This window comes from Esox lucius, chromosome 8, assembly GCF_011004845.1.
Source record: "Esox lucius isolate fEsoLuc1 chromosome 8, fEsoLuc1.pri, whole genome shotgun sequence".
Lineage (NCBI taxonomy): Eukaryota > Metazoa > Chordata > Actinopteri > Esociformes > Esocidae > Esox > Esox lucius.
The window spans coordinates 4593853-4619038 of record NC_047576.1 but is presented as its reverse complement, the minus strand read 5'-3'; the positions used below and the strand labels follow the sequence as shown (position 1 = coordinate 4619038).

The 25186-nt window shown below is 44.9% G+C and overlaps 1 protein-coding gene across 4 annotated transcripts in view; it reads right to left on the bottom strand.

The window, feature by feature from the left end:
- nme7 (NME/NM23 family member 7) overlaps window positions 1-25186 on the bottom strand; it is a 41118-nt gene that overhangs the window by 2099 nt on the left and 13833 nt on the right. For all 4 annotated transcript variants that reach the window (NM_001303962.1, XM_010871281.4, XM_010871280.4 and 1 more), the window contains 3 exon segments: window positions 16973-17074; window positions 19637-19705; window positions 20602-20666. In NM_001303962.1, the coding sequence (NP_001290891.1) occupies window positions 16973-17074; window positions 19637-19705; window positions 20602-20666 (236 nt within the window).

Genomic DNA, 25186 nt, shown 5'->3' with positions numbered 1-25186 from the left:
GTTCTATACTCAAAAGACTCTACACAACTACTACACTTAAAGGACAATATACACTCACCTAAAGGATTATTAGGAACACCTGTTCAATTTCTCATTAATGCAATTATCTAATCAACCAATCACATGGCAGTTGCTTCAATGCATTTAGGGGTGTGGTCCTGTTCAAGACAATCTCCTGAACTCCAAACTGAATGACAGAATGGGAAAGAAAGGTGATTTAAGCAATTGTGAGCATGGCATGGTTGTTGGTGCCAGACGGGCCAGTCTGAGTATGTTTTCTTGGCACACTTTAGGCCCCTTGGTGCCAATTGGGCTTCGTTTAAATGCCACGGCCTACCTGAGCATTGTTTCTGAACATGTCCATCCCTTTATGACCACCATGTACCCATCCTCTGATGGCTACTTCCAGCAGGATAATGCACCATGTCACAAAGTTCGAATAATTTCAAATTGGTTTCTTGAACATGACAATGAGTTCACTGTACTGAAATGGCCCCCACAGTCGCCAGATCTCAACCCAATAGAGCATCTTAGGGATGTGGTGGAACGGGAGCTTCGTGCCCTGGGTGTGCATCCCACAAATCTCCATCAACTGCAAGATGCTATCCTATCAATATGGGCCAACATTTCTAAAGAATGCTTTCAGCATCTTGTTGAATCAATGCCACGTAGAATTAAGGAAGTTCTGAAGGCGAAAGGGGGTCAAACACAGTATTAGTATGGTGTTCCTAATAATCCTTTAGGTGAGTGTAGAATAGACACCCACACTGTGACAATGCTGTGAGGTTGGTCGTCCTAGATTCACCGGCAGACCAGAAGTCACTCTGGTGACTGAAAGAAACTCAGCACAACTCTGGCATCACAGACATTTCAAGGCACATTCATTCTATGCTAATTGGAATATTTATATATGTATATGTATATATCGTCTTGTTGTTGAAGGGACATTCCTGTAGAAACCTGTACAGTACTGTATTCTATAATTAAAACGCATCTAAAGATAGTAGTTTCCATGTAATTGAAATGTTAGTCTTGATTTGCCATAACAAAACAATGTATTGACCTGTACAAAAAAACGTCCATTCATTGTAATCTGCATGAGAATTCCCATTTCCTGTGGCTGCAGGATTATTTTCCAGCTCTGTGAATGTGGCTCAATGCCTTTTGTTCATTCTATCAGGGAACACCAGGACTTGTTCCCTACAGTAGGATTCAGTCCAGTACATTCAAAACACATCCAATAACGTGTCGTATTTGAGGGAACTGACCTGGCAGAGACTGAGAGATAGCTCAAACAACAACATTATGTTTTTTGGATAATAAGATCCTCACGCAGGAAGATATATGATGTCTGTCTGTATACTACTAACCCATCAAAAGACACAATACCTCACAAACAAACAAGGATGGGCGAAAACAACTAAATTGAGTTTTCCAATGGCACAAACACTAGTACTGGCCCAGGGGGCACGGTCTAATCAGAGGAGACCAGTACTGGCCCAGGGGGTTGGGTCTAGTGGGAAGAGACCAGTACTGGCATAAAGGGGTTGGGTCTAGTGGGAGGAGCCCAGTACTGCCCCAGGGGGTTGGGTCTAGTGGGAGGAGCCCAGTACTGCCCCAGGGGGTTGGGTCTAGTGGGAGGAGCCCAGTACTGCCCCAGGGGGTTGGGTCTAGTGGGAGGAGCCCAGTACTGCCCCAGGGGGTTGGGTCTAGTGGGAGGAGACCTGTACTGGCCCAGGGGGTTTGGACTGGTGGGAGGAGACCTGTACTGGCCCAGGGGGTTTGGACTGGTGGGAGGAGACTAGTACTGGCCCAGGGGGTTGGGTCTAGTGGGAGGAGCCCAGTACTGGCCCAGGGGGTTGGGTCTAGTGGGAGGAGCCCAGTACTGCCCCAGGGGGTTGGGTCTAGTGGGAAGAGACCAGTACCAGCTGGGTCTTGTGAAGGGAGCTCATTAAAGCTTCAGGGGTAATTAACAGGCCTGTGGTTGACATTACAGTCTCCTGGAGGGAGAGCTGGAGAGTGACCGAGCTGCTCTCTGCTGAGCCTTAGAACATGGAAAGAGGGAGAAAGGAGAAAGCAGGAGGAGTGAGAGAGGGAGGAGAGAGGGAGAATTGAGAGAGAGGTAGGAGAAGTGAGAGAGGAGTGAGAGAGGGAGGAGAGAGAGAGAGAGGGAGGGAGGGAGGAGAGAGTGAGAGGGGGAGGTGGGAGGGGTGAGAGAGGGAGGTGGGAGGGGTGAGAGAGAGAGGTAGGAGAAGTGAGAGAGGAGTGAGAGAGGGAGGAGAAGTGAGAGAGGGAGGAAGGGAGGGGTGAGAGAGGGAGGTGGGAGGGGTGAGAGAGGGAGGTGAAAGGGGTGAGAGAGGGAGGTGAAAGGGGTGAGAGAGGGAGGTGGGAGGGGTGAGAGAGGGAGGTGGGAGTAAAGGAACGACTGTGTAATGTAAACAAAAATAATGAAGTGTTGTTATTTCTTTACCTCACTTTGGTAAGTGCTTTATTTTGTCCTCCATAACTAGATGTTTCCCATGCCAATGAAGCCCATTAAGTTGAATCGAGAGAGGAAATTGTGAGAAGCACCAACAGCAGGACAGAGGGTGTATTGGGGCTAGATCTGCATTAGTTACCAAAAAATGAACTGGTAGTCAAAAAAATTTATCAAAAAATGTATGAGCCCCGTTCTCACAACAAATAGTGGTTTGGAAAAACCCGTATTGACAGAGACATCAGGCACTGAGCTAACATCCTCTAGCCCTCAGGCTGCTCGGAACACCCTCTACATGTTAGCCTAGGATTCATTCAGCTGTTTGTCCGATTCTGATTCTGTTTTTTTACTCAGAAGAATATTGAAGTCCAGGGAGATATGACCCATGCCTGTGGAAATGTAGTCACTAGGCTGGCTGTGTTTTTTGTCACAGTATGTCTTCACACCCAGAACTGAATGCAACCCCGGAAAAAGCCCCTCCCCCTACAGATAACTCCACATAATGGCTCGCTAAAGGTCAATACCGTGGACACGGGCTCTGACGTCACCTAGCAGTGCAGGACAGAGCCACAGGGACAAATAACCCTTTACCTCACAGCACCGCCTCCCCTCTCCACTGTGTGTTGACATGAGCCATGCCAACTCTCTGTCCCCAAGGCCAACAGGCCAATAGACACTGCCTGTCATTTATTTGTTACCAGACACGCTTCAGATCCAAGACAACAATGAATCTGTCCCTCGGCTCGAAGCGTTTAAAAACTATTCAGCCAATCAGTCTGTCCTCTACAGGAATTCACAGCGGAGCAGGACTGCCAGCAATGCCTGGCGTGAAACACCTGGAACCTTCCAAGCAACTGCTAGATTTAGTGGACCTCATTTCTGGACAAAGTGTGATTGACATGCTTTTTTTCCTGAACTAACACGCAATGGCTGACCCATGAAGTGACCACGCAAAACCAAAAGTGACAAAAAAACCTCCAAAATGTGCCAACAATTTTTGTGACCGCACACAGAACAGCATTGTCCTGGAGTGGCTGTTCCATGGTCTCCTCCCTCTACACAACTCCACTCCCTGACAAGGTAATGTTCTCAAGGGCTTGCATCCCAAATGGCACAATGCTCCCTTCAGCAGGGGCGCTGGTCATGAGTACTGCACTGTCTAGGGAATAGGGGGGCATTTGGGATGCAGACAGGGATGTTCTGGTGATCTAAGAGCTGTCTAATTAAACCAAGATCAAAGCCTGAGGGCATGGCAGGAATGTCCCCTGAGCTCACTGCCATGGTTACCATCGCCACTGATGGTCCACACTCCATCTTCCTCGCTCTATCACTACATCTTCCTCTCCCTCTCTCCATCACTACATCTTCCTCTCCCTCTCTCCATCACTACATCTTCCTCTCCCTCTCTCCATCACTACATCTTCCTCTCCCTCTCTCCATCACTACATCTTCCTCTCCCTCTCTCCATCACTACATCTTCCTCTCCCTCTCTCCATCACTACATCTTCCTCTCCCTCTCTCCATCACTACATCTTCCTCTCCCTCTCTCCATCACTACATCTTCCTCTCCCTCTCTCCATCACTACATCTTCCTCCCCCTCTCTCCATCACTACATCTTCCTCTCCCTCTCCATCACTACATCTTCCTCTCCCTCTCCATTACTACATCTTCCTCTCCCTCTCTCTACCCCTCCATCGTCCTCTCTACCCCTCCATCGTCCTCTCTACCCCTCCATCGTCCTCTCTACCCCTCCATCATCCTCTCTACCCCTCCATCATCCTCTCTACCCCTCCATCGTCCTCTCTACCCCTCCATCGTCCTCTATCTACCCCTCCATCGTCCTCTATCTACCCCTCCATCGTCCTCTCTCTACCCCTCCATCGTCCTCTCTCTACCCCTCCATCGTCCTCTCTCTATCACTACATCTTCCTCTCCCCTCATTACCATTTCATGCCTTTCTCTCTACAACTCCATCACCCTATCTTTCTCTATCACTCATCTTCCTTCCTCTAAGTGGCTTTAGCAGCACTCTAATACCGCACCACTCCCTGAACAGTACAAACCTTTACATATATAATAAAGAGATTATTTGTTGTAAACCTCTGTTCCTCTCACATAACTGTTTAAGCAGACAAACAAATAATCTCTTGATACAGTTTGTATTGGTTTGTAATGGCCAGGAAGTGGTGGAGTATCAGATTGCTGTTAAATTCAGTTAGAACAGGAATGAAGTAGAACGTAGACGGTTTTCATGGTAACTGTATATCACATCTCAGTAGTTCTACAGCGAGGACAATGAAGAGCTAACTTGGAGGCCAGAAAGCACATTGGCCATGCCCCGAGCTCATACTAACACCAACCCATGGCTTTTAGGCCTGTAGAAAGTAGGGAACTAGTGCACACTTCAGGGGAAAGGGAACATTTACGGAACATCCCTAATCTATATTGTAAGCAATGATTTGATGACCTCCAGTCATACAAACACAGACCTCCCGTCATACAAACACAGACCTCCAGTCATACAAACACAGACCTCCAGTCATACAAACATAGACCTCCAGTCATACAAACACAGACCTCCAGTCATACAAACACAGACCACCAGTCATACAAACACAGACCTCCAGTCATACAAACACAGACCTCCAGTCATACAAACACAGACCTCCAGTCATACAAACACAGACATCCAGTCATACAAACACAGACCTCCAGTCATACAAACACAGACCTCCAGTCATGCAAACACAGACCTCCAATTATACAAACACAGACCTCCAGTCATACAAACACAGACCTCCAGTCATACAAACACAGACCTCCAGTAAGGACCATAAGGACCACCCTGACAATGGTCTTTGTTTTAATTATGTTCTATTGTTTCCAAGCATTTCTGCAATGTGTACCCTGTCACATCACGCCAATACAGACGTTTTTATTTGGATTGGAGAGTTTAAAGAGAAAGACAGAAATGGAGGGGAGCAGGAGAGAGGCAGTAACCAACAGAGACCTGTTGTTTTTGTTCTCGGGTATCAGGGAGAATCACAGGATTAAGACTTATCTCGTGACTGAGAGAAAGACAGAGTGAGAGAAGTTGAGGGTGAGAAACAGAGATACTCATTAATTTTCGGTCATTCTCACTTGTAACTATTTGCAAAAAAACATTTTCCATACCGTTTATAGCCTTTAATAAGACATTCAGACTTGAGTATAATGTAAAGGAAGATTTGCTGAAGCTATTTTTGTTTTCACTGTTTCTTTTTCCCACCTTTCATCAGCAATGTGAACAAATGTTTCTGATGCTAATACAGGCCCTTTGAGTTGAGAGGTAGTCAGAGAGACAGACACAGTCAGACAAACAGTCAGTCAGACAAGCACACAGACAGTCAGACATGCAGACAGACAGTCAGACAGACATGCACACAGACAGTCAGAAATGCAGAGAGACAGTCAGACAGAGAGACAGGCAGACAGAGACATAAAGAGAGACAGGCACACAGAGACATAAAGAGAGACAGGCAGACAATCAGACATGCAGACAGACAGACAGTCAGACATGCAGACAGTCAGACATGCAGACAGTCAGACAAACATACAGACATGCAAACATGCAGACAGACAGTCAGCCATGCAGTCAGACAGTCAGACCAGAGGCTTCACAGCTTCACAGGGAGGACTAGGATGCACCAGTGTCCTGATGATAAGCTGTATGATTCCCAGCAGCTCCATCCATTCCAATGTGTTAAAGACCGACAGCTCCTGAACACCACGTCATGAGAATGTGGAAATATGGCAGAAATGCTGACCGACTTCCACCTTTATTCACCCCTAACAAAGAAGGAGAGAATTCCCAATGTGTTTTCACTGGCTTTCCAACCATTTAAAAACAGAACAGAACCAGACACTACAGCACCCCTGAGAACCAGACACTACAGCACCCATGAGAACCAGACACTACAGCACCCCTGAGAACCAGACACTACAGCACCCCTGAGAACCAGACACTACAGCACCCCTGAGAACCAGACACTACAGCACCCCTGAGAACCAGACAATACATTAGAAGATATCCTCAACTACACAGATATGGCAAAATTACTGGCGGATGATATTCCTTGATGATTTTGCAGAATTTCCTAATACATCTCTGTAAAATATAAAGAGACCACTGCACCTTTTTCTTTCCTTTCCAAAACATATTGAATAGGAAGGTTTTGAGTGAGGAAAAGAAGGGTTAAAATTAAGAGACCACTGCAAATTGAACGCTTCGGTTCCTCACTCAAAACATTCCTTTTCAACTTTTTTGGAAAGGAAAGAAAAATGTGCTGTGGTCTCTTAATCCAGAGCAGTATATCCCTTTCTTATTCATTTCAAACCATACTTCCTTCCAAGGTTTTAAAACAAGTAGAAGTCAAAAACCAGTTAAGGCAGACGGTCATAAACCCAGTCAGAAAGTGGAAATGTTCCCTCACTTCCTTTATGACCTCCTGTCAGTGTTGTTTACATGACAGGGTTGGGCTACACAAGTGTGTAAAGGACCCCTACTGTACTCTAAATTACACAAAACATTTGTGTAATTTAGGAAATCTGTTTCCAAGTATAGAAAAATATGCAAGCATGTGTCAATGTTATATTTCAAATGTCCAACCCAGTGTGGTGACCATGTGTCAACCCATCCACCTGTTCAATGGGCTATGAGACACTCAGTCATGTGATGGTCTGTCTGAATCACAACGTTATCTATGCATTGGTCGAATGACACAGTATTAATCAATAACCTCTATTTAGTGACCCCCCACTAATCAATAACCTATTGTTACCCCTCAAAACAGACTTGTGCCAGCTCAGCTTATCACATTGCTTGGTTATTTTAATCTATTTGCAGTTTTAAACTAAATACAGACAGAGTGTCCTAAACGCAACTAGGGCTGTCACAATTCATCAAGTCACTTGAGGAATTCGATTACAGAAAAATCCTTGATGCACTGACTACACATCCAACCGCAATGGGGACAGGAAATGTACCGAGCGTCAGCATGTGGGGCTGACAAACCGCTAAACAACTAGACGTTTTATTTGAACTTTATTATTAAGATTAGTGTCAATGTTTTCATACGCTAGCAAACAAGATGCAATTTTATAAATGGTACTGTAAAGATTCACAAAAATGTTTTTCTGCTGCCCTAGATCGGTGCTTTCTGATTCATACCCTACTATCACTTGCTTAAGCAATGGACGTCACACAATATTATTACACACAATATTAATTGCTAAATATAGGAGCGGTAGAAAGCCGAAGATTTATTTTCATCCAACATATACATTTTTTTAATTTGTATCTGAATAACTTGATCAATCATTCAGAAAAATCTATAAAATACATTCCCCAAATAATCATTAGTGAAAGCCCTAAATGCAACACTATTCCTTATAGAGTGTACTAATGTAACCAGGGCCAGTAAGGTCAAAGGTTATACCCCAAGGTAACCAGGGCATGTCGGATCAAAGGTTATACCCTACTGTAAGCAGAGTAGGTAGGGTCAAAGGTTATACCCTACTGTAACCAGGGCCTTTAGGGTCAAACAAAGTTCACTGTATAGGACAGGGAGGTGGTGGTTTAGAACTCTAATCTGGGCATCAGTAAAAGAGACAACCTGCTAACAAGATTCCCAGGCTAACACCAGGCTAACCTGTGTGCTATAAAGAAGAAAATGGATCAGCCACCTTGGGCAAGGTTTTTGTTTCATAACAACCAGAGGTTTGAGCTCTTAAGATGGACAGATTGTCTAAGGTTGAAAATCATATCCCGAGTTAATGTGAAATCTGTGCAGAATACAGCAGGAGCCATGTGATGAAGAGGTGCATGTGAACGAGCTCGTTTATGATGTCAGACAGGGATTGGGGCTGCTTTGTGTTGAAATGAAAGGTAAACACGCCAGTAATCAGTCAGAGGTTGCAGGACAGCAAATCACACAATGTTTCGTATACACTACACTACAATGGAAGTAGACCTAGGGGACTAGACAGGGAACAGGTAGTTATTTTTGACAAATAGTCAACAGTGAGGAGCCACCCAGACAGAACCACACACCTGGTCTTCCATTATTACCACAAGTCTGGCATTACAGGACACAACCTATTTAAAAAAAAACACACCATCTCACACTGAGTCCACTTGAGCCATATTCTTATTTTTAATTTGAGGCAAAATGGTGGTTGTGGAATCCTCTCTGGAGGTCCTTATCCACACTAGAAAGCTGGTCGTTTCAAACAAATGGAGAAACAGTCAAAACAAACACTAGGATCCCTGGGAACTGGCTAGATTGAAAAGCCACATGCCAAAGTAACGCGACTCAAAGAGCCCACCAACCCGCTGATAAATATCCAGAATTTTAACACAATGACAAAATCAATTAAGCAGTGTTCAAGTGTCAAGTAACTTGAAAGACAACACTCTCATTCTCTTGGCTCAAAAACCAAACTCTGTGACCTACAGAACTGACAAGGGCACATTTGATATACAACAAACTCCTGGTACGGATCACATAAAAGAAAATAAACGCAAGAATACTGGTTTGTCTGTTAATGCCTAATTCTACCAGGCTACACGTTACATAACTACTACCTCCAATTAAACATGATCTTCTGAGGAAGGACAAAGTGGCTACAAGTCATTTCTGAATTAAATTCGTATTTCATATCTCACACATCAGACACTGAAGGCTCCTGGCAACTATTTAATCAAGGCATCATTGAATTTATCCCACCTCTATTGGCTTGGAAGCAGAACCTAACAGGACATTGAGCACGCTGCCTGCTCTGGGTTGTCTGGGGGTGGGTCTGATTATCAGCTGATAGGAGCTATTGGGCTTGTACATTGCAAACATAAATCAAGTTAGAACATAATTTGCACCAATGTGTTATTTGTTTAATTTAGCAGCAACAGTACATTACATTTATCAAACCACACATTCCTCTATGGCCTGAAGCCAATGAAAAGGCCAGAGTCACTTAAAAAGGACAATTTCACTAAATAGATATAATATTATGTAATGTGGTTGAATCATTGAAAATGACTGCCATTTCATTTAAGCTCTAGAAGTATTTGTAATGTGTCACAAAGTTTCATTTTTAAAAGTATCTCTTATAAAAGAAAATGGTGGAGACCCCTGTAATACATATTTATGTACAATATGTTTTCAGCACTCTGGTATTGTCTATAGTTGTAGTGATTAATTGTCAATACAGGAGACAATTAAAACACCAACTCAAGTGTGCTCCTAAATGTATTTAGGAGCACTCCTTATAGAAACTCCATGTAGATACTCCTTGTTGAAAATGCCAGCATTGAGCTCTGATCTGAATGGTGTTGAGTTGCGTTCAGTAAAGGTGTTAATGGTGTTGAGTTGCGTTCAGTAAAGGTGTGAATGGTGTTGAGTTGCGTTCAGTAAAGGTGTGAATGGTGTTGAGTTGCGTTCAGTAAAGGTGTGAATGGTGTTGAGTTGCGTTCAGTAAAGGTGTGAATGGTGTTGAGTTGCATTCAGTAAAGGTGTGAATGGTGTTGAGGTGCATTCAGTAAAGGTGTTAATGGTGTTGAGTTGCGTTCAGTAAAGGTGTGAATGGTGTTGAGTTGCGTTCAGTAAAGGTGTGAATGGTGTTGAGTTGCGTTCAGTAAAGGTGTGAATGGTGTTGAGTTGCGTTCAGTAAAGGTGTGAATGGTTTTGAGTTGCGTTCAGTAATGGTGTTGCACTGGTCTGTGGGCTTGGGATCGGTTGATTATCCTGATAACAGAGGAGTGACTGGCAGAGTCAGGTCATTAGGTTTCACATCACGCCCCCACAACCCTCAACCTTGGTTCCACAGCAACACACACATACACACACAGCCCATAATAGGGAAGCTTCTGTACTGTTTTTGATAATAGAACAAGACAAACCGTTCTAGACATTACGTCTTAAGACATGCTGCACAGAAGTCAACACACTTGAACAATGCAACATGACCTGCAGACATTCTGAAACTGTTCATTACTGTTTGTAATGTGATGTATATACTCCAAGCAGTTTCTGAAAAATAACAGCTTATTTGTCGTCTGGAGATACATTAAATCAGCGAAAACAAATGGCTTCATCTGAAGTGGAACGCTTTTAGCAGGTGCTGAGCTTAGCTTTCACTCCCAAGGGTGCGAGGCATAGCAGCATGTCCTCCCTGCTAGCCACTGTTGGGCCTGGATCATCAGCCGCACGGCCTCGCTGCTATCAGCTGTTGGGCCTGGATCACCAGCCGCACGGCCTCGCTGCTAGCCGCTGTTGGGTCTGGATAATCAGGCTTTTATCCTGGTTCGGCTTACTTTGTTTCTGTGACATCGGACTGGGCCTGGGCCTCATTTCAGAAGGCTTGGGTTGGACTGGGCTCGAATTTTCAGACCCGATGACAACTCTGCTTTAATCCCTTCATCACTTGATGTCCACAAGCCGAACTAGGGCACCTCAAACGGCTACTGTGATCTCTTGGACGTTGTGGTACAAATGTACTTAATGTTTATTCCTATAATCACTCAGGTCTGTTCCTGTAGGTTGTAAATAATAACTTTTATTTGAATACAGTTAGAAGTGTTTCCCTGGGAACCTTTTATCTTCATGAAGGATAATTCCCCTAGCCCATATACCAGGATGAAACATCTGTTCAGGATGGCCATGTGTCTTTTAGTTTGTCACCACGCCTATTTAAAGGGCAACTCTTTACAGACCTTCTCTTAACATAAAGAGAAGTCAAACTCTATACTGCTTGGATAAACTTGCCCAGCAATCTCTTTTTCCCTCCATGTGCAGGAAAAAAATAAAGTCATTGAGATCTCTGAAGTCCTCTGAAAAAAGTAATTGAGATCTCTGAAGTCCTCTGAAAAAAGTCATGTTTTACAGAAATATAGACAAGGAAAATGCACGTCCAGGAGATTTGACAATTGAGATGTGTCCTTCCAAACATATCTCGCCAAGCCATTCTGCTTCTTTCAACACTGCACAAATAATCAGGAAGTATTTGCTGGAACCTCTGGGGTCAGAAGAGTGCATTCTCCTGACAACAAGCAAAATAGAGCATGGAGGCCTGGGTTCTGCCATATGCAGTTGCTAACTACGACGAGGCCAAACCACCCTGGTCAACGTCTACCCTGGCATGGATGAAGCAGCTGTACGGCAAGGCAGAGACTTAAACCACTGCATCAGTCCGAGACCCCTCATTAGGCAGAGACTTAAACCACTGCATCAGTCCGAGACCCCTCATTAGGCAGAGACTTAAACCACTGCATCAGTCTGAGACCCCTCATTAGGCAGAGACTTAAACCACTGCATCAGTCCGAGACCCCTCATTAGGCAGAGACTTAAACCACTGCATCAGTCCGAGACCCCTCATTAGGCAGAGACTTAAACCACTGCATCAGTCCGAGACCCCTCATTAGGCAGAGACTTAAACCACTGCATCAGTCCGAGACCCCTCATTAGGCAGAGACTTAAACCACTGCATCAGTCCGAGACCCCTCATTAGGCAGAGACTTAAACCACTGCATCAGTCCGAGACCCCTCATTAGGCAGAGACTTAAACCACTGCATCAGTCCGAGACCCCTCATTAGGCAGAGACTTAAACCACTGCATCAGTCCGAGACCCCTCATTAGGCAGAGACTTAAACCACTGCATCAGTCCGAGACCCCTCATTAGGCAGAGACTTAAACCACTGCATCAGTCCGAGACCCCTCATTAGGCAGAGACTTAAAACACTGCATCAGTCCGAGACCCTTCATTAGACAGAGACTTAAACCACTGCATCAGTCCGAGACCCCTCATTAGGCAGAGACTTAAACCACTGCATCAGTCCGAGACCCCTCATTAGGCAGAGACTTAAACCACTGCATCAGTCCGAGACCCCTCATTAGGCAGAGACTTAAACCACTGCATCAGTCTGAGACCCCTCACTAGGCAGAGACTTAAACCACTGCATCAGTCCGAGACCCCTCATTAGGCAGAGACTTAAACCACTGCATCAGTCCGAGACCCCTCATTAGGCAGAGACTTAAACCACTGCATCAGTCTGAGACCCCTCATTAGGCAGAGACTTAGACCACTGCATCAGTCCGAGACCCCTCATTAGGCAGAGACTTAGACCACTGCATCAGTCTTTTAGTTTCAGCAAGCATTTTTCGGGCTTATCTGACCACAGAGCCCTTCTCATGAATGCCGTCATCCCGATGGCTGTGCAAAAAGAAACTGATATGCTTCTGGAATCTGAAATCCATCATCCCCAGCTCATTTGCAGAAGCATCCACTGATGTGCAATTACTTCCTAAATGTTCAATGCCCCTTGAAAAGGCAGTTGAACAATATAAGAAAAGACTGTGAACAGTTCTTGACAACAGTGGCCCAATAAAAACCCAGGAGATCGCTGTCAATTGCTTTGCACCACGGTGTACCAGTGATCTATGCTGTATAAAACCTGGAGGCTTGCAGGAGAGAAGATACGAATGCCCAGGCCCTTTCATATCATCAGACCGCTCAATCTTACAATTTCTTCTATCTACTACTGCAATTTCCTAATTGTACACCAGGACCGATCCTCCCTGCATCAGTTTCAGCACGTTCTCACTGACAACACTGGTCTGTCAGATTGGCCCAGACAACAACAACTAACAGCCCTTCAGACACTATTTCCATGGCACTCACATGATCTAGCTTCACACTTCTCAGTCCAACTGTAATCAACACCATATTGACGGTGTTCCGGGCCTCCAGCACAACAACCTTAAAGAACTTGGACTTGAACCAATAATTCCAGACAATCTCAACCCATGCCCGGTAAAGACCGCCCTGGCAGGATCAACAACGAGATACAGTATCTCACAGAAGTGAGTACACCCCTCACATTTTTGTTAATATTTGATTAAATCTGTTCATGTGACAACACTGAAGAAATGACACTTTGCTACAATGTAAAGTAGTGAGTGTACAGCTTGTATAACAGTGTACCTTTGCTGTCCCCTCAAATTAACCCGTTTGTGAGATACTGTATGTTGATGATGGAGGGGAGAAACTAGAATCTGGTAATTCTGGATATGACAGCAGCCTTTGACACTGTAAATCTATCATCTGGCACGGAACTTCATAACCGACAGGCAAGAATGTCTAACACCTGGCAATTAGAAAGCCAAGACTCTGAAGTGGACTGAACCAGGGCCCTGTTCAGGTCCACTTCGGGTGCTGCCACTTGTAGAACTTCCCCTTATGAACCAAGCCCAAGACTTGGACTGAAATGTCACTTCTTTTTACAGATGATACACAAACATCTACTACACAGGTGTCGAACCGGTTCCACAAAGGGCCGAGTGTCTGCAGGTTTTTGGTTTTTCCTATAAATTGGTTCCTAGTTCATACCTACATAACCAGGTGAGGGTAGAAACTAACCAATCAGTGACCTAATTAACCAATCAAGTACAAGGAGAGAGCAAAAACCTGCAGACACTCGGCCCTCCGTGGAACCGGTTTGACACCTCTGATCTACCAGGACAAGCAGACGGTCTAGATCAGTGTTTTCCAATCCTGGTCCTCGGGACCCAAAGGGGTGCACGTTTTTGTTTTTGCCCCTAGCACTCACACGCCTGTTAGAAATGTTGCCCAACCACTTACACACTTGATTGATGTAATCAACCTATCACCAGGTCTTTAATTTGAATCAGGTGTGCGAGTGCTAGGGCAAAAACTAAAACGTGCACCCCTTTGGGCCCCAGGATTGGGACGCTGGTCTAGATTAATTGAAAAATATACCCAGTTTAACATCCTTAGGTTAAACAACAACAAACTAGAAGAGAGTGTTAATTGGCTAGGAGGAAGAACAGTACTGAGTTTCTATATGGAAACACGCCACAGCTTCCTTCACCATCGGAAACCTCCAGATAATTTTTACTCCTAATATCTAGCTGTTAAAAATGAAATCTTTTGCCTTTGAATATTGTGTTGTGATTGATCGTGATTGCCTTCTTCAGTTTTGTGTGTGTTGTTGAGGTTTACATACATTTTGTTTTACCTCAGGCCCACTGAGCATGGGAAATGTGCACTACAAATGAATTATTATTATTATTGATAAATCTTGAATTGTGTCCAAGTAACAATTCTGGTGACAATCATCCTAATAAATGTCAAAAACAACTGTGTGTTTGTACATGCGCGAGCGAGTGCTAAAGAGGCAGACCTAAGAGGCAGACCTAGAGAGTGACATTAATCAGTGCTTGGCTCTAACACGGCCTCCGTCTCCGTGTAATAGATCCAGCCTACTCGACTGGACGCCTGTCACAGCAGGGGGAGTGATGCCCACTCTCCATCCCTAGAGGTCATCTGTCTAGCTGGCTGTCTCAATGTCCCAAATAGCACCCTATGCCCTACTACTTTTGGCCAGCCGTAGAGCATTATACGAGGAATTGGTGGACATTTGGGATGCAGACTGTCCGCACTCTCTCCTACATAGCCCTGATGGTGTTAACTACTCTGACCTTTCATAGGGGTCACACTAAGACACGTGACAAATGTCTTCAGCTACATCAAATCTCCACACGAAGGGCTAACAATACTTAATGTAATAAACTCAGGGCTGGATAGACCTCCTGATTTGGAACGATCATGCCTGATGACAAGCCAATACATGTTTTGAGAATCACCGGTTCAATGAAGACAAACTAAAACAGACAGGCATTTTTTATTAAGTAGTGGATAGACAGCTTTTTATGAAGCAGCGGGTTTTAGGTTTCATGTAGGTTGTATAGGAAAGAGCTTTCAGTGAACAGAAGCCTGTCGGTCTCCTTGGAAACCATGTGGCAGTTAAACCTGTTGTGCATTGTGGAGAGAGTCATGGGAAGATCGAGAGAAAAAGAGAGGGGGAGGCGGGCGGAGAAGGGGGGGGGGAGAGGGAGGGAGGGAAGAAAGCGAAAAGGGGGGTGTGGGAGGGAGGGAGAAGGGGAGAGAGAGGGAGATAAGAGAGAGGTAGGGATAGAAAAGGAGGGAGAGGGAGAGGAGGGGAGGGAGGGAGGGAGAGTGGGAGGAAGAGGTAGAGAACAAGGCAGCTGCCTCTGAGAGTGAACTGAGAATCACTAAAGACAGACAGGAATATCTTTCCACACACACACACACACACACACACACATAAATAAATACAACCAGCTACTTAGTACCAATGAAAGATGTAATTACCTAACCGTTTACCTAAGTGTTACCATAACTCTAACTAAAATAACCGAACCTTTATGCCTAACCTTAAACTTACCTGAATTCCTAAACTCTAACTCTAAGCCGGGTTACGACCTTAAGCCTAACTCTAACTTTAACCCTAACCCCAATTCAGATCAAGCTTCTTGTTTAAGTGAGGACCGGCCAATTGTTTTCACTGCATGATTTTCTTTGTTTTACTATCGTAGTGCTAATCAGGATCACACCCACGCATACACTTATCCAGCAAGTAGATTAAGAAACACAAATTTGTATTTACAATGACAGTCACACACACACAAACTTTCCCACAGTCAAAGTCCACTGGTACATCCGTGCCAAGCTCTTCAAGTCTGCCCTTGTGACCTTAGTGTTAAGACCTAGTCTATTCTGCGTGCTACATGATTTATACTGTACTAGTACTACGAATAGGCTTCCTGAACGCCACCTCCAATAACGATCAGTGATCACAAGCCGACATGCACTACACAGTCCAAAACTGCTCTATTTTGCATTTGTATTCAACCTACAGAAAGTGAAATGCAAGACATGTTAAGTCATCCTCAGTTAAATTTTAACTCAACCCAACACCACCAGACCCCCCCCCCCTCCCCCCAGCCCGCACACTAACCTGCTGTACTGTACAGTGAAAGGCCGAAACAAAACAATGGCTCTTTACTCAACAACACCTAACCACAGCCAACAGTGAAGGACCATTACAAAGTCCATGTTGTTATCAGAGGTCCTCTGTACTGTTTCTGAAGGTATAAAACCATTTCCCCGGGACTTGCTTTATTCTTATTTGAGTGATCTCGCCACAAATGACCCAATCTACAACCTAAAATGGCAGTTTTCTTCCTGGGAGTGGTATAGCACCAGTCAGTGGATTTGACAATCCAATAAGGAAGACCAGAACTAATGATGCACTGCCCCTCTGTGCCAATCAGTGTCATTCAGTTAATACTGAATCTCTGTGGCAAGATGCCCATTTTCCCTCAAGTTAAATTCTAATCCTGCTTCGCCCAAACGCTTTCAGAATTGGGCCAGTGGTACGGGAAATCTCAGACAAATGCAGACCGATACATAGACAATCAACAGCATGGGAAAATGTGTCGATGGAAACTAGGCCTTCGCAGAATGGCCTTGGAAAAGCTTTGCTTAACCCATCACACACCTGTTGAGTTCCAGGTTTAAATTACACAGATGTGGAAGGATGAGGATGAACGCGTGGATGATGTGAGAAGAAGCCTACCGGGTCTGCCGGCCCAACAAACTCCCTGAAGGTCTTCGGAGTGTCAGTCCCTCGGATCTCCAGAGCCATGCAGGGTCCAGAACACAGCTCAGCCACCATATTCTGGAGAACCAGAAATGGAGAAAGATCCGTTAGAGCAGCCGTTTAACCAACCATGAGCAACGAACCGCTACAGGGTCATGGAGAATTTTCCAGTCAGGTCTTGACATAAAACATAGATTTCATAAGAACTGTGGGTAGAAACGGATTCAATATCCTCCCTGGGGAAGTTTCCTTGTGGGATTTTTGCTTATCGGGGCAGATTAATAGAAGGAACACTGTAGCTGCTGTGATCTATAAAATAACAACATACACAAGTAGCTGTTTATATGGTATCTTCACACGCCACACCTTGGTTCAAAGACTGGTTATTAAATGGTTATTAATATTGTATATCAATCATGTAAGCTCCCCCAATGTCAGTTGAAAACTCTTGCCCAGAGGTTGGAAAACCCCAAGGAGACCCCAAGGAGAAATAAAGCTGGTATGACTGATGACGTTTAGAGCTAATGTGATGTGAAATTATTTGTTTAGGTACAGTGTTAAATGAAAAGAACAGAAATGCAATTTGCTTATGGGGAGTTAGTACAACACTTCCTTAACCATTACTAAAATTAGAATGAGGTGCACCAAAACAGGTGCAAATTATTAGAAAATCCTTAGAGATTAATTTAGGAGGGTCCAGCCTTCCTTAAAAATTTGAAACTTGGTCTGGTTTAGTCTTAACCAAATGGGTATTTGTTACAAAGCCATTTCCAAGCAATTCAAAGTACATAATTCCACTGTCGGCATATATAAAGGGTTGATTGATATAGATCACACCTCCTGAAACACGGTATTTCCACTCTGAGCCCCTCAGACTGAGAGACAAAACCAGAGAGGAGCCGTCACGGTAGATGGGGGAACCATGGCAACAGGACAGCCTGGTTGAGGCTGGGCTGAGTGGGGAAGAATACAGCCAGACATGACATGGCAGTACGCTGCGCTCCCCAGACACACCAGCCTGGAAACCAAGTCACGTCCGCTGAGCTCGGAGCAGGGTAGGCACTTACAGTCCCACAGTGGGGTCACCACGGAATCACAGGGGCATTTGGGCATCGGTAATCTCAGAAGCAGTTATGCGAGGAAGAAAAAAAGGTCGGGGGAGACACAGTAAGAGGCTGTCTCCATCTCTGAAAGACTGGCGAAGCACTGTGGGGAGGGGAGCCACATCACCCATGACATCACCAGGCTGTGCAGCTGGACCAGCGCCAAGACCCAGGACAGTCGATTGGTTGACCGGCGCCAAGACCCAGGACAGCAGGGTGAACCGGCTGTCTCCCTGCCAACGGGTCAGAGAACGAGCAGCGCTGCGACTGGTAAACCAATCAACGGTCATCGCGAACGCCCCTCCGTTTTCAATGGCCACTGATTCAAAGTTGTGCACTAAATAGAGAAATGGGGTGCTTTTTGGGAGGCAGTAGACTTCTAGGAAGAGAGAGAGAGGGGGGCACCGTCAGACGGTGATGCGTCTTAATTTTCAGACGACAGAGTTTGCTGCCCTCACGAAGCACTGAAGAGACACATCTGGGAGTAGGAGAGACATTAGAGATGGAGATAGATGGATGGAAAGACATATAGAGAGGACTGGAGAGAGAGAGAGGAAAGAGGGAACGAGAGGAAAGAGGAATAGAGAGGAGAGAGTCAGGAAGAGAGGAGAGAGGGATTGAGCGGAGGGAGGGAATGAGACGAGAGAGTCAGGAAGAGAGGAGAAAGGGATTGAGAGGAGAGATGGAATGAGAGGAGGGAGGGAATGAGAGGAGGGGGTCAAGAAGGGAGGAGAGACTGTGAGGCAGCAGGTGGTTTAGTGGTTAGAGCATCTGTCTGGATTCCACATCATTGGCCCCATGTCAAATGTCAAGCATGGTGGTGGTAGAGGGATATTTTGGGATACTTTGATGCTAAAAGACCTCAAAGGAAATCCTGCTCTGTATCAGAGAAATCCATTGGGACTGGTTGTTGCGTAACTTGGTTCATTAAGTAAATGTAGTGATGAGTATACAAATCGTCCGTCATTATTACTTGATCACTTAGTTTCCCTACTGGATATTAGGTTTGGAATGAAGACAACCATGCAAATAACGAGAAGATGGCAGGTGTCATTTTCGAAAAGGAGGGTAACATATTGTAAACCGGGTGCTCTGAAATGCTGTTTGGTTGATTGCTATGGTATATGAGAGCGTATATTACTGGTATGACATCATATTTTACTCTTAATTACATTGGTAACCAGTTTATAATAGCAACAATGCATTTCACGGGTTTGTGGTATACCCACAATATACCATGGCTAAGCACTGTGTCCAGGCACTCCGTGATGCCTCGTTCCTAAGAACAGCTCTTAGCCGTGGTATATTGGCCATATATCACACCCACCCGTGCCTTATTGAAAATGAGACAGACAGATCCTGTTACTGAAGGGGGATGATGTGTGGTGGTGGAAGACAGACATGGCCTTAGACACGGCAGAAGTATGAACACCTGCATGCTGGCGCGATAGTGGAGTGGTGGGACTATTTGGTGCATTTCAAACATCACACATACTTACACCGCGCAGACGGACCATGTTACACCATGCTTACTCACAGGGTATTCAGACACGACTCCTTTGTAAACTTCAAAGAACTCCTCAGCACCCGCTCGGTCCATGTTGAACTGCGGAAGGAGAACTCCAATCAGTGCAACCAGTACTTCAACAAAAAAAAACGACAGAAACAACTACACTTCCTCAAACTGGTGACTCAATTTGGGCTGAAAATCCAGAAATGTGTGACTTTGTGAATGCTGGCTATGAAGTGGGGGTGGCAGTGGCCCCTCACTAGCAGAAAACACAGAGGACATTTTGTCTGTATTTTTCTAGCGGCACCAAATCCTAACCGGAACACTTCCTGTCCCTGTCACATGAATGATGCATGGACTTCAGACGTGTCCTTAATAGCGAATGAACATGCAACATCACATCTTTAGGACTGACGCAGATCTACCTCACGACCGCACACTGACCGCTGCCCAACGCTAGGTCACCGGTCATCACCGGTCATCAGCGGTCATCACGCCAAGTCCAGTTCTGTGTGTACATTTACTTAAAGCCATCCGGCGGCTTTCACAGTGGCGTCGGCCCTCTTAATGGTGTCAATGACAAAACCAGCATTGATCCACGGCAATCACGACTGTGGTTCAGCTGTATCCGTTATGCCTTTATTCTCCGTGAAATATTCTGCTGTTGTATTGGCCTACATAGAGCTCAGAAATGTCTCTGCGATGAGAAAGGTTATAAATATTTAATGTATTTGTAGGAAAGCGGCCCGGGAAAGAGGGGTAAAAGGTGGTCACGGATCTCATCAGCCAGTCAGGGTGGCGTGGGATCCATCAGGACTGACAGCCGGGGTCACGGCGTCACACAACAGCCATGCGGAGCCACAGAGGGCACACGGGGCAGGGCTGAAGAGAACACGCGGGTGGGCGGCGAGGGGACCGTCACCATCACCACTCGCGGTTGCGAATGACGCAGACGGGACAAGGAAATATGGGTAATTTTACTGTGTACTTACCATCTGCAAAGCGGATACTTCAAAACCTGCTGCTGAAATGGAGTTGAGGATCTGTCCCGTCAGGGCTGTGATTACAGACAAAGATATAGTTTAGTTTTCTGACATAAAACACTCATTAAAGGCTCTGCTTGGATAACTCTGGTATACTATTATCTGTTATAACTCCCGATAGATGTAGTAAAGACAGACACTCTTCACTATTATCTAGTATAACTCCCTAAAGATGTTTTAAAGAGGTCACTGAAATTCAGACTGAAGGAAATACAAAATAAGCCTTGGCACACATTGCGGCGATCCAACCAAGTGCATATTCGTCAAACCTGTAATTATTTACTGTAACAGGCTCTCAATGTTACTCAAGTCTGATTTAGATATAGAGTATTGGGTTGTTATTGCTGCATAACATTTTGACACTCTCACTCATTCAGTATCAAACAAAGTGACTGGTAAAAGCTCTCCCGTGTCCGATAAATTGTTAGCGTAGCTTGGATTGTTCAGAGCAGTGGTTTACAGACCCCTGCCTTGACCACGCTTACCGGGCAGACACCACAGTCTGTGGCTCGGCACACTTCCATGCATTCACCAGAAAAAAGCCTGTCATCAGGCGCCCTGGTCAAAAGTAGTGCAGTAAATAGGGAACAACGTCACATTTGGGACTCAGGAGGTAATCTCATTTTTTCAGTCAGTGCACCTTATCACCTCATCCATTCTCTGTACAATGGAGGTGATGAAAGTCCATCTAATGAGACTGTGCTGTACATAATGTAGACAGGGGAGGGCTGAGGCCAGACAGATCAGCTTCCAGGGACTAATTCATTGTTGAGTCGTAGGCAGCATGTGACAGTATGCGCTAGTATAATCACACATATTGACAGTAGTTTTCTCTGAGGTGTTTTTCTACAGAAGCCTGTCTTACTCTATTTCAGTCCACTACATTACCACGTAACATAAAGGTTCCCCCCAGGGGATTTGTCCCCGTGTCGAAGAAGGGCCCTCAGCTGAATTATAAATTCATCCTATACAACTTCTACATTTCATTGTGCGGGACTCGTACTTCTTCGATGACAATAACGTTGACTCTAATCTAAGAATGTGAAGGGGTCTGAATACTTTCCAAAGGTGCTGTTTTAATGGTCGTGATGTTCCAGCCAACCAGGCCACACCCATGCAACAGCAAACAAGCTAGCGACCAATTCGGTAAGGGCAACCGGATACGAGCAGCCATTGCCAGCCAATCCCGTACGGCTTCAGGGCTGTGACAATATTTGATTGGTTACTCACGCCCGTGACTTCACGTGCCTAGGAGGCACACAAAAATTGAAGTGCTCTCTTGCTATTCTAGAGGGATAGGCAAGACTTCCCTCCACTACCAAGTCCTAATTGTTTTGAATGCACAGCAGGTTTTCACTAAAGTCACAGTCACCATCCCAAAGACCTTGATCGCCGTCACTGCAGCGTAAAACACACCCACTCACCCTCACCTAGTAGTCAGCTGTGTTCAAAGTACAGTGGGACGTCCGCCGCTGAGAGATCTGGAGTACTACGAGAGACAGTCGTGGGGCCCAAATCGTGCCCTATTCATTATACAGTACAGTGCACTAATTTGGACGTGACAGGTCCTGGTTGAGAGCAGTGCAGAATGCAGGCGGTAGGGAGTCATTTGGGCCACACGCGGTGTTCCTGTACAGAGAGCCAAGGTTAAACTCTGGCCGCTCTGAGGCTGACAGACAGACGTTATAGATCAAAAACAAACCTGACGAAGGAAAGAGCGACACCTCTGTCCTGACAGGAAACAACCTGAAATGGCCTGAACCTAAAGGCTCTCAATGACACGCTACCATTTAATGTCTCTCTACAGTCTTAAAATTTGCCCACTCATTTCAAAAAGACACAGCTATTAATTTTGGAAATTTGCTGTTAGTGTAAATATGAATGTTCTTAAGTAATGTACTTAATACTTAAAGGGTGATAAAGACTACAGAAATACGATGCCCACATGAAATAATCAATCAGCATTAACTCAATCAAATTATAGCTGTGTTTGCAAAGGCATTTCAGAATATGACTTCTACATAAACCCCACCTGGACTGTGATATTGGCAACAGATTACTACCATGCTGATAAGAAACATTTACTGAGCAGTGTGACGACGAACAGGTGCCATTTGAAATTCCGTTTCTCTGTAAGTTCTAGCAGCAAAAAAACGTCTCCCCAAGACTGGCTGTTCGGTCATGCTTGGGTTATCAGTATATTACACCTTCACATGTCCTCTGTGCTTTCCCCAAGGAGTCCCGGCAAAACACAGCCTGCCTTCCTCCAACAGGCCCCCGCCCGTCGCCTCCTCACATTGCCCCCCCCTCCCCACCTCCTCAGTCCCCTCCCCAACTGGCTCTGTTGCTAGGAGATTGGGTTCTCGGTGCCTAGCAACAGATGTTTCTCTATTCCAGTCATGACTGAGCGCAAATGTAGTCACGACTCCTCTCCCATTGGTTGAAGATTGCAGACGCGATGAAGCTAGACCCTTCCCTCAATTGGCCCTTAACACACATTGAGGAGAGCTTTCTTTAGCTATAATTGGCTCCTGAGGTCTTTGAACTAATTAAAAAAATACAGGTTTTTGTGTTCTGAGTCAGAATGGAAATAACTACTCTGGATAAATCTGAAAAGGGACCTTATTCCCGAGTACACTACTTTTGACCAAAGACCTATAGCCTGCACTGCAAACTAGTGCACCAATTTATCACTACTTCTGCCCAGAGAACTAATGTGCACTAAATAACAAATTGTGTGCCATTTGGGATGCAGACTCGGATTCCACAATGTGCTGTCCGATTGGTCGCCCTTACAGCCAATGTGTGGTCTGATTGGTCATCCTTACAGCCAATGTGTGGTCTGACTGGTCATCCTCAACCAATGCGTGGCCTGATTGGTCATCCTCACAGTTGGCCTGCCAGTAATTAGTTACTGAGGCAGTGGGATGAGGAAGGTTAAAAAACCACTGCCTATCAGGTAAAATAAAACCCTAACTTAATCCTTACTGGATTCACTGGCTAAACAAGCCCTGGTATCTCTCTAATATTTTAGGTTTTTCACTAATAAGCAGATCTACTTGTGTAATTCATTGGAGGAATATCCTAGAATGATTTTGAAATACTTCCACAGATGCTGATCTTCAGCCTAGAGGAGGCCTGATTCATTCAGACTGCTTTATTTGAAGCAAAAAAGTATGCAAATCCAATAAACTGGGATTTACTCTTAAACATCTAAAGCTAGATACAAAAAAAGTGTAGAAATTATAACAGATCTATACATTCTCATGTAATTGCTAGTCCACAACTTTAATTGGGTCCAAAACTTGTTTTTGACAAAGAACATGACTAACAAGTCCTTTGCTGGATTGTTTAACTCACAAACTGCGCTCGAGTCGGAAAGATTGACCTTGAGCCAGGACAATAAAGTAATGAAAGGTTGCTGCTCAGTTCCTCTGGGCTGTGCCTGGCACGGCCACTCCCCTTGTTTTGAACCAGTCCTAGCCAGGTCAGGACAGCTTAGCACAGCAGGCGTTACTGGGTTTCTGGCAGGCTAGGTGGTACTTAGAAACTAAGCTCCACCTAGATCAATCATAAGCCACCACAGAGGTAATAAAAGTATACAATGTGCATTGTAACAGGATGACTATTTCCACTGTGAACGAAAACACTTTACAAATGTTATAAATAGAGTAGATGGGGATTTGTTGTGATGTATGGACAGTTGGCTTAGTGGTTAGAGTGAAGAGCATGTAGGGGCCAATGAAAGAAAGTCACTGCTGCAAATACCTGATTCGACAGAGTCAAACAAATCGGTTGTTTTGCCATTGAGCAAGGCCTTATTTGTTCATTTACATTTTTACTTTACAGTCATTTAGCAATGTTAAAAGTTTGCTAAAGCAAACGAAACCATAGGAATTTTCTAAAGACTTTATGACAATATGATAAAAAAGGAAACCATGGTAACATTCTAACCGTTCTGACCGTTTGTACCACCACTGAAGAAGAGGGACCATGGTAACTTTCTAAAAACTATTTAAAACACAACTAAGAATAGGAAACTTTGGGTGGTCGGTGGAATTGGCTTGCTATTCCTGAGAACAATGAGAGTTGCATAAGCCTGAAGCAGGTGGATAATGCCACCAGCCAGGGAGCCTGCTCAGATCACATGACTAACCCACAACATTACTGGGATGGATTCTGCTTAATCTCTTTAATTACTTCCGTATTGCTGCTCCACTCCACAGGATCCCTGTTATTAGCTGTTATTGGAGGCTTCTACTGCTGCTTTAGACCTGCCGAGCTCCACATCTCTGCTGAATCTAAATGGAATCCGGGATTGAGGCTCCAATCCTCTGGGAATTTGCTTCTGAACGGCCAGGGTTTACTCTGCTAGCATGTTTGTTTCGTTTGGGGACCGGGTGTAGTTGATGCAGTGTGAAGCTAGGTACAAAGCGGATGTGCGGTTTGCCGCTCAAAGCGAGAACCAGCATGTGTGTGTGTGTGTTGTCTGTCACATGGATAACAGGCGTGTGTGTGTGTGCGCGTGTACTGC